The 13,195-nt window shown below is 46.1% G+C and overlaps 1 protein-coding gene across 3 annotated transcripts in view; it reads left to right on the forward strand.

Annotated features, from left to right (window-relative positions):
* Positions 1 to 13,195, forward strand: part of LOC138455382 (polycystin-1-like protein 2) — a 900,768-nt gene that overhangs the window by 416,572 nt on the left and 471,001 nt on the right. For all 3 annotated transcript variants that reach the window (XM_069607102.1, XM_069607103.1, XM_069607104.1), the window contains one exon: positions 2,370 to 2,496. In XM_069607102.1, coding sequence (XP_069463203.1) covers positions 2,370 to 2,496 — 127 coding nt within the window. The remainder of the gene's footprint in view (positions 1 to 2,369; positions 2,497 to 13,195) is intronic.

Here is a 13,195-nt window from a genome sequence, read left to right on the forward strand (position 1 = left end):
ATCGTTCAGTAAACCATGGGGGTTTTTCTTCATAGCCAAACTTGCAAACTAAATCACTTCTAGTGACACCCAATGTGAGCTGATCATGTACAGTAAGATTACATGATTTGCCCAGGATCACACATTTCGTTAAAGTGGTGACTTCAGTATTTGGGCACAGGCTGTGATTTAAGCATATCTTCCCAGGGATAGGTCACACATATTTTTTAATGTTGCGTTTCCAAAAACAGAATAATTTGTTTTTCAATCAATGCCTTAAAAAGTACACAAATCATACAAGAAACCAAACTGACAATATAGACATTGTTATAGAAATAGATCAAGCAAAAAGACATGCATAGCTTTATTTTTGCCATTTGTATGATTGCCATAGAAACCTGCAAAGGAATGTGGACCTAAAAACAATGGCCATTATCAGGGCCTTGGCAGTATCCCAGGGTAATTGCGCCCGGATACCGCCAATGCTATTAGCGTTACCGCAACTCATTCTGGCACAATTTGCACCAGATTCCGAGTTGCGTTGGTGCTGTCATTTCCCATTTATTCAGAGTTCATAGGACCCTAGGGTTTTTTTGGCGCTATTACCAATGGTGGTAAAAGCTCTGAAAATGGGCACCCCTAGCTGGAGATAAATTTCCAGCTTTCTGCCCAAACTCGGGATTGGGCAGAGAGGTAATGCGATGATAGCGCTAATGCTGCATTTTTGCCTCTTTGCCCAACCCCCGATGAAGCCCAAAATTGTTTGTTTTTAAACAAAGGTATTCACAGTGAAAGAGAATTCAATATAAGGTCATCAGTTTGAGCCATTATTTGACACAGCATGCAGCGTTATACTTCCGCCTATTTATTATCACCCACCAATTGCACCTTCTAAGGGACAACAGTCCTTACGCAGGCCCCCCTGTGTCTGGTCATCAACCTCTAATCGGTTTATTGAAATGAGGTCGACACAAAGCTCAACCTGGGCATGGTGGAGAAGCAGTGGGAAAGGCATTGTGCTTCGTTGCGCTTTTAACTGTCACCCAAAAAGTGTGAGCTGAGAAGACTTTGGACAGCTGACCCTTCTTCAGAGGAGAAATGACAGGCTTATTCGTGTCCCGGGCTGGCTATGTGCGAGACACAGGAGTTGGCCCATGAAACAGTTCCGCAAAATGTGGGATGGTTGGATACTCTACAGACAAACCCAGCCCTATTCCCGAACCTTGGGTTTCATCTGGGCTTATTTAGCTGCAAACTTGGTATAGGTGTGTGAGGTAAGAACTCCAAGGAAAATCACAAAATAGTTCAGCATGCTGTAGGAATTATCCCATCATATCACCTCCTATAATGTCCCTCCCCATTGCCCATTGCCGTGGACCTTATAATTTCCAACATTAGCTTCAGGCTTGATCTTTCAATATTGCCACCCTTGACAGCAAAACCTGGTGAGGAGGCCCGCTGTGTCTCGCTACAGTCTGACCCCAAAACACAGAAAACTGTAAAAATACACAACTAAGCATTTTCCCTTAAAGTTCATCATTGTGCAACTCCGCCCACTCGAGGCTCCACCTCCATGACCGGCCCACCTGGTGCCGTCTGTAACATTTGCCCACTGGGCCCTTTGCCTTAAATCCGCCACTGAGAAGCAGCGGGGGAGTGAGGCCAGAAGGGTTTTACAGAGCACAGGGTAATAGGCGGAGGTCTATGGGTGGACCACAGCAGGCAGCCATCTGGCCTCCGCACGTGCATCCTTCAGAAATGAGGTAATTAAACCATCCAAAATGAAATCACACATGACTTTGAAACAGATTGTGAATAGGCGCTATATAAATAAACTATCATATCATATCACTCTTTCAGCTTGAGGGTGCATATATTGAGCAACATCCTACTGGTCTAACCATAAAGGCAAACTGCAGTGCACCAATCAAAAGGCACAGTCATTTCATCATTTGCATACACTCTTTGCTCCATTGAGTGGCGCAGGCACCAATGTTAAATAATATGTCCGGATGAGCCTCATTACTAAAGAAATCAGCCTCCCCCACTCCATAATACTGGGGTGTGCAACCTTTGGCTGTCCACGTTTTAGGCTACCGCTCCTATCAGCTCTGGACAGCATAGCAAATGGTGAGGGACCATGGGAGTCATAGTCCAAAACATCCGGAGAGGCACAGGAGGCAAACCCCTGACTTTAGGAACGGTAGCACCAATAAACAGCACCCACGGCCTTGACCACCAATGTATGTACACAGCACCCTGAACAAAATGCTGTTTCTTGCCAGTTTCTTGTAGCCGTGCCAGCCCTTTACTGAAGAAGCCTCTCGTTAAGATCAGAAGGCTTCTCTCTTAATTCTCAGCGTGTGTTTGTTTTCCCTGTCCCCTGGCAGGTTGCAGGCAGACAACTTGGACAACGCCTCGGTAAAGATCGCCAATTCTAGCTCTGCCAGCTTTTCGCTGCCCTCTTTCTCCTCCTTCAGCATGCCCGGAGAGACCGAAGAGACTGTGGACTTAAGAGTAAGTAGTAGGCAAAGGAAAGTCACCAAACTCTGTTTTCTTTTCATTCTTTCATTCATTGACGACACCAGTGTCAGTTTAGTTTGGAGCGTTACGTCCATAAAACCATCTCATTTACCACATTTTATAAAACCATAAAAAATACATCCATAAAAACACAGCAAAAAACACACATAGTAAAATTACATCTACAACAGCCCTCTCAGTTTATGGACTGACCGTCGATCTTCATTTACTCAGGCCAACACCGCCCTCCCCACCATTCCATGAAGTACCAAATCTCCGCCAGGCTCCCTGTAAAAAGTAGCCAAGGGCAAATACTACCACAGACTTTACAGAAGGGAGCAAAAACAGTAGTGCCGCTTGGAATGGCCTTAACCCACTCCCTCGTAGTATCTTTAACAAACATTTCGCCTGGAAGTCATTAAACAATGGACAGAACAGAATAAAGTGGGGTAGAGTCTCTGAACCACCACATATACATTTATAGTTTAAGCCCCAGGTTTGAACATTAGGTTCAATCTAGCTCTAGTGAGGCGGGCTCTGTACCAGAGCACAGTTACCAGTCACAGATAATCATTCATTGACTTCTTTCACCAGTAATCTTTGTGTTCAAAGAGACAGGAATGTGCCTAAGCTTTCTTAAGTCACATTCATTATATTTTTTTCTTTCAAAAATGTAAGTCATTATTGACCTCCTCTAAGTCAATCAGAATGGCTGTAGTGCAATCAAAAATGTGTTATTGACCTAATTCAAACATGCAGAATCTATCAGCAAAGTAACAGTCGGCATTGCACGTGAAAGTCATTGTTGACCTCTAAAGCAGTCAGGATGGTTGTAATACAGTTAAAAATGTGTAAGTGACCTAATTCAAACATGCAGAATTTATCAGCAGGATAACAGTATTGTATACAGTACTTTATCTTACCATAAATTGCCAATAGCTTCATAGAACTTCTGTGCTTGAGATAATGCCCTTCTTACATTATTGCCCCGGCCATCATCTCAGCAATAACTTGCCACTGGGAATTATTTCACAATAATCCCCCTTTAATTGTGCATGCCAACACTTTTGCTTTCAGCCTACAATATTCTTTTGGTATAGTCCATTGTCAAATAAGAATCACCTATGTATGTTATGTTAATCAGTATTTATACTGCGCCCATCACTACTGTACTGAGAAAAGTGTGAGCAGCTAATGATCACTAAACAATGTTCTAAATACCTTACCTTAAAATGTACCAACTGAAACTAATGTCATAATGAGTAAACAAACTGCAGGACCTTGTACATGACCCATAAATAACACTTTGAGGTCAGTGAGCACTAATCAGTCCATGTCTATCCACAGTCCTCTCCTTACCGCGTTGATTGTGTTTGTGAGATGGTGTAATACATGAATGATGACTGTTCACCTTGTCTATATTTTTCCCCATGCCTTCTGCCCTTCCCCTTTGCATGACAGTACTAGCAAACAACATTTGTTCTTAAGCATTTAGCTCGGTACAAAACTTCAAATAAATGGATAGATAAGTAAATAGATAAATACATACAAATATTTACGGAAAAGCCTCATCTATCCTGGTACTGCCATTCTAAGCCTAGTGGGTCTTCATTCCAAATTGCTGACCTCTTCTACCTGATACAGGTCTCCTACACAGTGCATTCACGTACCTTCCTGGCACTAGATAGAGTAGCTGAGGTGTCCTGGAATGTAATAAAGACTTACTTAAGAAAAACATCTCTTTCACTGTTTCCTTCCCGAATTTCAGGTGGTTCTACATTTGTTTTTCTCTCTTAGGTGCTGATTTCAGCAGTTTAGGGTTTTGAACAGTTTTCATAATGCAGTCTAAGCAGTCCATTCAAGTCTTTCTGATGTTTGTAGTTAGTCTCTTTTAAGTTGGATTTTCAGAACCAGTCCTGAGGGAGGGGTTCGGAAGAGGACACCCTTTTATAGTAAACAGGGAAAAGACCCTTCTGTCTAGCCAAACCCAATCATGGTAGGTGGAAGAGCAGTAAGGCTTAGAAATCAGGCATTATGGGGGTAATATAATGGTGCAATGAGGCACACACGGTACTCAAATGTGTCAAATTAAACAGTAAGTATAAAAAATACAGTAATTATTGGGCCTCAACACACTCACTACAATACTGAAAATCACAGGTAAGTAGTACCACTAAACCAGCACTATAAACATACAAACATTCACTGTTGTTGCCACTGAAATCACTGACGCTACTTTAAGACAGTTGAAATTGGTTCAAATATGAAACATGGAAAACTGTTTGAAGTAAAGCAAGTGAAACATTTTTGAGCAATGAAAAGCAATTGAAATTCAAGGAAAAGAAAAGTAAAAGTAAAGGAAACACCTGTACCCTACCGTATAAAATAAAGCCCCTAGCACTTCAGAAGTCCTTCCCTGCTAAGGTAAATAGGCCTAGGGCCCTTATGAGTCACACGTTCCAAGACAGTGGGCCTCATTCCGAGGTTGGTGCTAGTCATGGCGCTATTTACGCCATGACTAGCACCATTACCGGTACCGTGTCCGCCCTGGTTCAATGGCGACTTACCGGTCTAGTCCGACCTTTGCGGGACCGGTAAGTCCCCATTGCAAATGTCAATCCCCATTCCCATTTGAGCCCCCATAGGGCTCAATGGCTATGGGGAGGGTGCTAATAACGGTACCGTAAATTACGGTACCGTTATTAGCTCTGAAGTCCCTTTGCGGGTCCCGTCCTCGACGCCTGCTAAAACCAGGCATTAAGGAAGGACCCCCAAAGGGACCTAGGAATAGGGCGCAAAGGGATTACCGGCACCGGTGTCATTACCGGCGCCCGGTATCCCTTTGCGCCCAGCTTGTAATGAGGGCCCATACCTTTAGCAGAGAGTCAAAAGTCTTTACAGTGAAAATACATGTATTGGCAAAGCCAAGAGGTGACTAAAATGTTCTAGTGATGAAAGAACAAAAGTAAATTCCGAAGATCACAGGTCCTCTCCCAATCCCAGCACTCTAGTGGAAGCCCTGCGGGAAGTGGAGAGGGGTTTCTTGGCTAGAACTCCACCGTTCACAACCAGGCAAGGGAGATGTAGGGTGAGGTCTTTGCACCCGTACACACCTTTGGAGGCAGGGGAGGGTGGAAACAAGTACAGACGTTCACCCCTTTATTCCAGTTCCACTAGAAACCACCCCTAGGATTCCTAGATTCACTGGGCCCACTTACTTCAATTGATGGTTTCGTGTAAGGGGTCCAGAGGTCACTGGTGCAGTGGTCATTGTTGGGTTTGGGTCCGGCTAGGTGGTAGGTCCAGGCTCCGATGAGACGGTTCCTTATGCGTTGCAGATGACCCAGGCACCCAGAAATGCAGAACACCACATGTCCCACAATTACAAGAGACTCCAAGCACATGATGGAAGCTGGCCGGAGCAACTCAAATGGTGAAGGCAAAGACACTGCTCCCAAAAGGACCCTTTTCAAGGCGGAAAGCAGCAGCTGCAGGGGGACTGTGCTTAGGCCAAAATCGAGCTACCTGTGAAGTGCATGACCAAAAATCTGATTTGGGACCGATGCACCACAGATGCCCCAGGATGGAGCGGGTCAACTCCCAGGATGGTTTTGGGCCATTTCTTTAGACTCCAATAGGGAAGACCTTCATGCAGAGATCCAGTCTGGTTGGTCCCCCCCGAGCCCAAATTTTAAAGCAAAGATGGGCGTCTCCAGGAGATCGATCCAAAGAGAGACAGGGCTTCACCCTGAATTGGCTGGAGGCAACGCTGGATGTCTTCAACGGTTGTCCTTGAGTCTTCAGCGAGCTTCACCTCTTCATTAGTGTCTTGGTTGCAAGCGATGATCTGAAGAGCGGCTGCTGCACTACCCCTTTTAATCCAAATTTGAGCCAAAGTTACTCTCAGGCCTCCAATGGTAAGAATCTGCACCATTCAAACCGGCAAGGACTATCCAGTTATGGACTGCTTCTTGCCCCACATGTTCCCAGCAAAAGAGATATCCCCGGCCTGAGTGTGAACTTGAACTAGACAATCGCAGTAGCCACATCTAGCCAGGTGCTTGCATTGTTGATTTGCCAAGGAAAGTTGTGGCTTGGCCCGGGATAGGATTTTTAAAATGTATTTTATTTTATTGGACATTTGTATGGCGCCTATACTCAAGTGTTTCCATGCACCACAAGACAAATAGGGTGGGGGGCACAGGCAAAGAAAACAGTTATATTGACCTTGTGACAATCGTACCGTGCAAGTACAAGACAAAGGTGGTAAGTGCAGGGGAGGAGGGAGAGGTAGAAGTGCAGGGTTAGGGTGCCCGGGAGAGTGGGGGGTGAGCAAGTGCTGGGGGGGCCAAGACAGCAAGTGCCAGGAGAGGGAGGGAGGATGAGTGCGATGGACAAGGTGGACCAAGTTAGGGCTAGTCCGGGGAAGAGTGCTCGAGGACAAGTGCTGGCGAGGGATTCTGGTGGGACTGGTATGGTGGTGGCCTGGCCCGTGTGACTCAGAAGGGACCAAGCCCCAGTCACAGCAGCAGAGGGATGGTTGCACAGGAGGGGGAGAGGGAAGGAAGAGGAGAAAAGTCAAGTCTTGAGAAGTTGTCCAGAACTTAAGAAGATCCGGCTCAAGTCTGAGGAGGGCAGGGAGGCCATTCCAGAGGGAGGAACCTGCCAAAGAAAGGGACCTACCTCGCAGTCTCTGCTTGGAGAAAGGTCTAACCTGCAGAGAGTTGGAGCCAGAGGACCAAAGAACTCTGACAGGGAGGGACTTAGGGAGGGAAATCTGCATGTAGAGAGGTCCCAGGCCCCAGACAGCTTTGGGGATGATGCAAAGGGCCTTGCATTTGTTCCTTGATGTCACCGGGAGCCAGTAGAGAGATTTTAGGGCTGTAGAGCTGGGCTTGAAGCCAAAGATAAGTCTTGCAGTCCTATACTGGATTAGTTGAAGGGGGTGATGGGAGGAAAGAGCAAGATTGAGGAAGAGGCTGTTACAGTAGTCCAGCCTAGAGAGAACCAGGGCTCTAGAGACGTTGAGCTTCTGGGGGGAAGGTGCAAATAGGGAGAATGCCTCTGAGGAGGTGCAGCTGAAAGTTGGACTTTTTGGCAAGGTCTGCAATGGGTGGAGAGAAAGAGAGAGAGGAGTCAAATATGACCCTAAGGTTTTTTGCCTCACAGGTGGGTGGGGGGGCAAGGAGGGTGGCCAGAGAGTAGGGCGGGGAAACAAGGAGCAGGCTCCCAATGAGAAGGATCTCTGTCTTACTGGCATCAAGGCAGAGATCATTGTCAGAGCACCATGCCTAAATAGCAGTCAGGCAATAAGATATGAGGGAGGAAGGAGAGGAGGTAGAGGATGGCAGCTTAAAGGAGAGCTGTGTGCCATCTGCATAACACTGGAAATTAGGGGAGAAGGTGGAGACCAAGTGTGCCAGTGGGGCTAGGGAGATGTTGAAGAGCCATGGCGTTAGGATAGAGCCCTGAGGAATGCCACAGGTAGAGAGTGAGGTGGAGGAGAGGAAAGAACCCATTTGCACTTGGGAGGGTCGGTTTGAAAGAAAGGAGGTCAGACACACCAGTGCCCAGTCCGTGATGCCTAGGATATCATGGAGACGATTTATGAGGATGGGGTGGTTGAATATGTCAAAGGCAGAAGAAAGATTGACGAGGATCAGAACAGAGGGAACGTTTGAGTCCAGGTTAGAGAGCAGGTCTTCACATGTGTTCAGGAGAGCAGTTTCCGTGCCTCTGGATGCTCTGAAACCAGACTGGTGGTCATGGAGGCAGCCAGCCATTTCAGTGTGGAGGGCCAGTTGGGAGATGGCCAGCTTCTCCGTGATTTTGCCCAGAAAAGGGGTGATAGAGAGAGGGTGATAGCTAGCCGGGCAAGAAGAGTCAGCAGATGTCATTTTTAGCACAGGGTCCACAAGAAAGTGCTTGAGGAGTTGTAGGGGGAGGGAGCCAGTGGCAAAGGAATGGTTGTAGAGGGCTGCCAAGGCTGGGATGAGAGAGGCAATGGTGTTCTTGATGGTTCTGGAAGATGGGGGGTGTGGCTACATGGCCGCGGAATAGGACGAGGTTCTGAGGTGCTCCTGCCGATCCTCCGATAATCCTGATGATTACATATGCTCAGAGTCAGCTGGGAGATGCACATCTGAAATGAAGGTATGCAGCATAACACTGGAGGAAATCTGATGTGAACTGCAGCCTAAGATGTAAATTATGAGCCGAAGAAGTCTGCAGAATCCGATCGGCGGAACAAACAAGATGGCGACTGATGGGGAACAAAGGAATTAGCTGCAAGACAGTCGTGCTGAAGGAAGAGGAGCCGTGTGGCAGCCAACCAAGAGCAAACCCTGACTAGTGTATATTGAGGGATAGGATGGAAAGAAAGTCTGACAATGGCTTGGTACAAGGCTGTCCAGCACGAGAACTCTTGCAGTAGTGATGTAGAGTAGTATATGCAGGAGGTCCGAAGAATCAAGATAAACGCACCGGAGGATCGGACACGGAGCGCCGTGCAAGGGAATAAGAGGGAGAGTGACGGAAGGAGCACACATCTTCAATGGGCCATATGGAGAGGAAACATGCTGGCGGTATGGCGTGTATGGCACTAATGCACTGATAAGACTGGCAAAGGCGGAGACCGGAGCATAACAGATGAATACGAAAGCATCCAAGTGCAACAGCTGAGGTTCAGTGGACAAATACAGCCCCGAAGAGGAATCCTGCGGATGACGGTGTGAAAATTGTAGCAGTGGGTATTTTGTGTAGATTTGGGGCCTAGTGGTATTGTCTTACCGCCAAAAATAAAAATAATTTAGCAATAATCACTCCTTGCATTCAGATTGGGTTTGGTATTATAGTGGTATAGTGGCTATGCATTATTTCAGTACACAGATACATTTAGTTGGTGTGCATTTCGTTGGTGGTATTTTTGTGGAGCATAATTTCTTTGTTTTATTTATGGCCGCAATATCCAGAACCCCTTTTTCCTTGCTTAGTCAGTTTGTGTGATCAAGAGAGAGACCTTAGGCCTACATCTTATGGATACCACAATTTTCACATACAGTGTTCACAACCCCTGTGGTATTATCACTAATTTATTTACATTAGTGAAACTATTTCCAGAGACCTTTCTCTCTGCTGATTCATGTACGCCCAGCAGACTATCGGATTGTCTTCCATTCAGAAGACACACACACATACACTGAGTGGAACCACGCACACAGCTATTTATAATTGCTCATAGCATTACTTTATCTGCATAGGAATTTTGGCACTTACGTTACCTAATAACCTCCCCTTTTATTATGTGACTATGGGCTAAATGCACCAGAGAAACAGAAGCAAGAAAGAAACCTTTTACACAGTTTGTGATTAACATCAGTTTCATTTAAAAAATCATACATTACCAGCTTTGCGAGGCAGTCTTTTCTAGAATAAACAGAAGAGAAAACAATTGCAAAATACAAGGCATTTCATTAAATTCTTTGCAACAATAAAAAGAACAGTGCATCAGTGGACTTGCATTTAGATGGCAATATTAGAATGTGGCATTTAAACACAGTGATTCTTCAATAGAAGCTATCGCTACGCTGCCTGCCTGAAATAGAGTCATGCACACACCACTCCTTCACTTTGTACGAGATAATTACCAGCAATTTGTAGCTGTTCAGCACGCAAAATCTCCGGGCTGGTCACTTTCGATAAGTGGCTCAGGGCTCTCTTTTTAGAGCACTCGTCGGGGACATGCAGTTCCAATCTGCAATCTTTTGTCCTCAAGCCAGTGCTAATTGACTGGAATCCCCAGTCCCTGAAGGTCAGCAGTGCAATGGAGCGACGCCTCTCAGCCAGGCAACCCCACAGCAACTCCAGCCAAGTCTTATCTGAAGCTCTGCAAAATGTCCACTGCCTTTCCCTCTCCCCGAGATGCACCAAGAAACCTCTGTTACAGCCCTTAACGTGACGTCTACCCAATCAAAGTCCATCATGTCATACCCTCCTTCTTCAAACAATAGCTCACTTTTACAGCAAGAAACTGTATCCACTAATTTCCTGCTAGTCGAATTTTTGCTTTCTGCAAAGACCGTGGACAGAGCAAAGAGAGAAGCAAAAGAAATCTGCACACCCGTTTAAAATGAGTCTCAGCCTGTCTCATTTTGCACATGGAGAACACATTACAATATTAAGAAAATCGTGTTAGTATTTGTTAATTACATTAGTTAATTAGTATCTAATGTGTCTCCTGCAATTGAGGCATTTCAGGTGAGAAAAGAAAAAAAAATGATGTGCTTTTAAATGTGAAAAATGGTTTGTTTTTGACCTGTGTACCCTGTCTTCATTTACACATCCATATGTTACACTGGGAATACATGGCTTGCTGTACCGCATTATAGCAATACATTGATCCCATGCAGTGGCGCTGCACTCCAAAAACACGCTAAACAATACTACAGGCCACAAGAGGTGATACAGTAGCAAGAACGTGTTGGCAAGGATCGGGCCTTCCAAGTAGTGAAACTGGCGCGTGATTGAAATTGCAAAATGCTCGCATATGACGCATGGAGGGCTGATGTACAACACGGCATGAAGGCCATATAAATGAGATACTGTGCAAGCTGAGAAGGAGCCGAACGCTAGCTGGGGGGCACGGTCACTAGTGTGCAAGCACAGAGTATGTGGGAGTAAACGAACAATGGATCAAGGTACATGGCAGAAGGAACTGAAGAAAACACGGTAGCCCAACACAAGGGAAGAAAGGGCTGTTTGAGACCACTAGGATACTGTAGTACATAGCAAGCTACGAAATACGGCCCTGAGGGCTACGAACAGCGCAGAAGATAAAGAGGGATCGGCAAACTGAAACTGGTGCAGGCAAGAAAAGACGTGTTAGTGGAGAGCGCTAAATACGGCGAAGGCCACAGTCACTCATAAACTGTAACGGGTGACATTGGAGGCACAGCTGACACAGGACAGGCCCTGCACTGTGTGAGCCAGCTGGAGCGAGATAGTGCAAGCCCAACCAATATTCGTAGGGCCCCCAGCTGGGTCAAAGTCCTGCAGCAACTACTTCAGCAAGAGAAGATGAATACCGGTGATCGTAGATTGTACAGGGCACTAGAAGACATGGAGACCTAGGAGTAGTGGAGGTGGCACACAAACGGAGGGTGTGAACCCGTGGAATCTGCACAACATGCTCCCCCTCTGGAGTTGACCGGGCCAGATCCGAGGAGAGCACATACCAGGCAGTATCAAACACTGAGTGCCGAATAGACACAGAGACAATAACAGAAGGGGGGGTACCTTTTGAGGTAGTTTGGAATGCACTGCAACCCCAAGACAGGACGGAAAGGTGCCAAGAAGCAATGTAAAGCCGAGCAAACCGTGGTAGACAAGTAGAACCGTCAACCCACCATAAGGCCCAGAAACACCAACCGGGAAACCTGGGGACAAAAGGTGGAAGCAAGAAACACAAAAGTACAGAGCAGTACAAAAGGTCCCACCTGCAAAGGCAACTGAGAGGAGACACCGGAGTAAATGAGAGGCGCGAATGCAAGAGCTGGAACCTGTAAAGATAATACGCAGAGCGTGCTTTTACACCGACAGTAGAAACACCCCGTACCATGCGAGCCCAGACAGAAAAGAGCGTTACATGATAAGAGGGCACTACAATGGCGTCTAAATCAAATAAGAGCAAAGGGAAATATTAGTCAATTGACGCATTCACCAACCTGGCACAGATGACGAACAACGCGAAGACAACAGAGCAAGAGGTGCGTGAAAGAGAATCGCCAGAGCGAATAGATCAGCAAATACTGGAAGCCATAGCAGAGTTGAAGTCATTGCTGGAATTCAAAATTGACGCAATGAATATAGATGTGAATCTCTTGAGACAGGATGTCAGAGCATTGACAGAGCGCACAGGGGTGCTAGAGAAAGAGGTGAAGGTAAATACAAGCAGCTGCAACGAAAACTCCGAAGAAGTCTCCATACTGAAACAGCAGGTGCGGAATCTTGAAAACAGGGCAGAGGAGGTAGAAGGTCGGGCACGAAGAAACAATGACAAACTACATAGAAGACATGTTATTGCAGGAAATAGGAGCTGAAACACACACCCAAGAGTTTACAGTGTAAAGGGCGCACAGGGCCCTAACGAGGAAACCGCTGCCTGGAACCCCGCCACGGCCGATCATCGGTAAGATACTAAATTACAAGGACAGGGAGAGGATCCTAGAATACTTCCAAAAAGGGGGTACGATCAGTCCGGCGTCGGCATCCATCACAGCATATCCGGATTATACTTTTCTGGTACAAAAGCAAAGGATGAACTTCGGGGCTGTCAAGAGGAGGTTACGTGGCGCCAATCTGAAATACATGTTGTTGTATCCAGCGAAGATGAAGGTTCTACATAAAGACTGCCCTGGTTTTTTTTTAGACCCCGGAGGATGTAAGTAAATGGATGGACATGCAGAATATGCAGATGGAGAAACAGAATCAGATGGGAGAAGAAAAGGATAAGTGAATCTGCTTTTCATGATTAGTGCACTCTTGAGTACTATAGAGACTATCATACAATGTTCCGACAGAGACATTTGAGAGGTTAAGCGAATATGTTTCTCAATGTTAGCTGAATGCAGGAGGCACGGGTGCTTCTTAGTTTTGGGCAGCACTAGGAATCACACTATCACCCTCATTAGTTAGT

The sequence above is a fragment of the Ambystoma mexicanum genome, chromosome 1p, assembly GCF_040938575.1.
Source record: "Ambystoma mexicanum isolate Mex_15411 chromosome 1p, UKY_AmexF1_1, whole genome shotgun sequence".
NCBI classification, from domain to species: Eukaryota; Metazoa; Chordata; class Amphibia; order Caudata; family Ambystomatidae; genus Ambystoma; species Ambystoma mexicanum.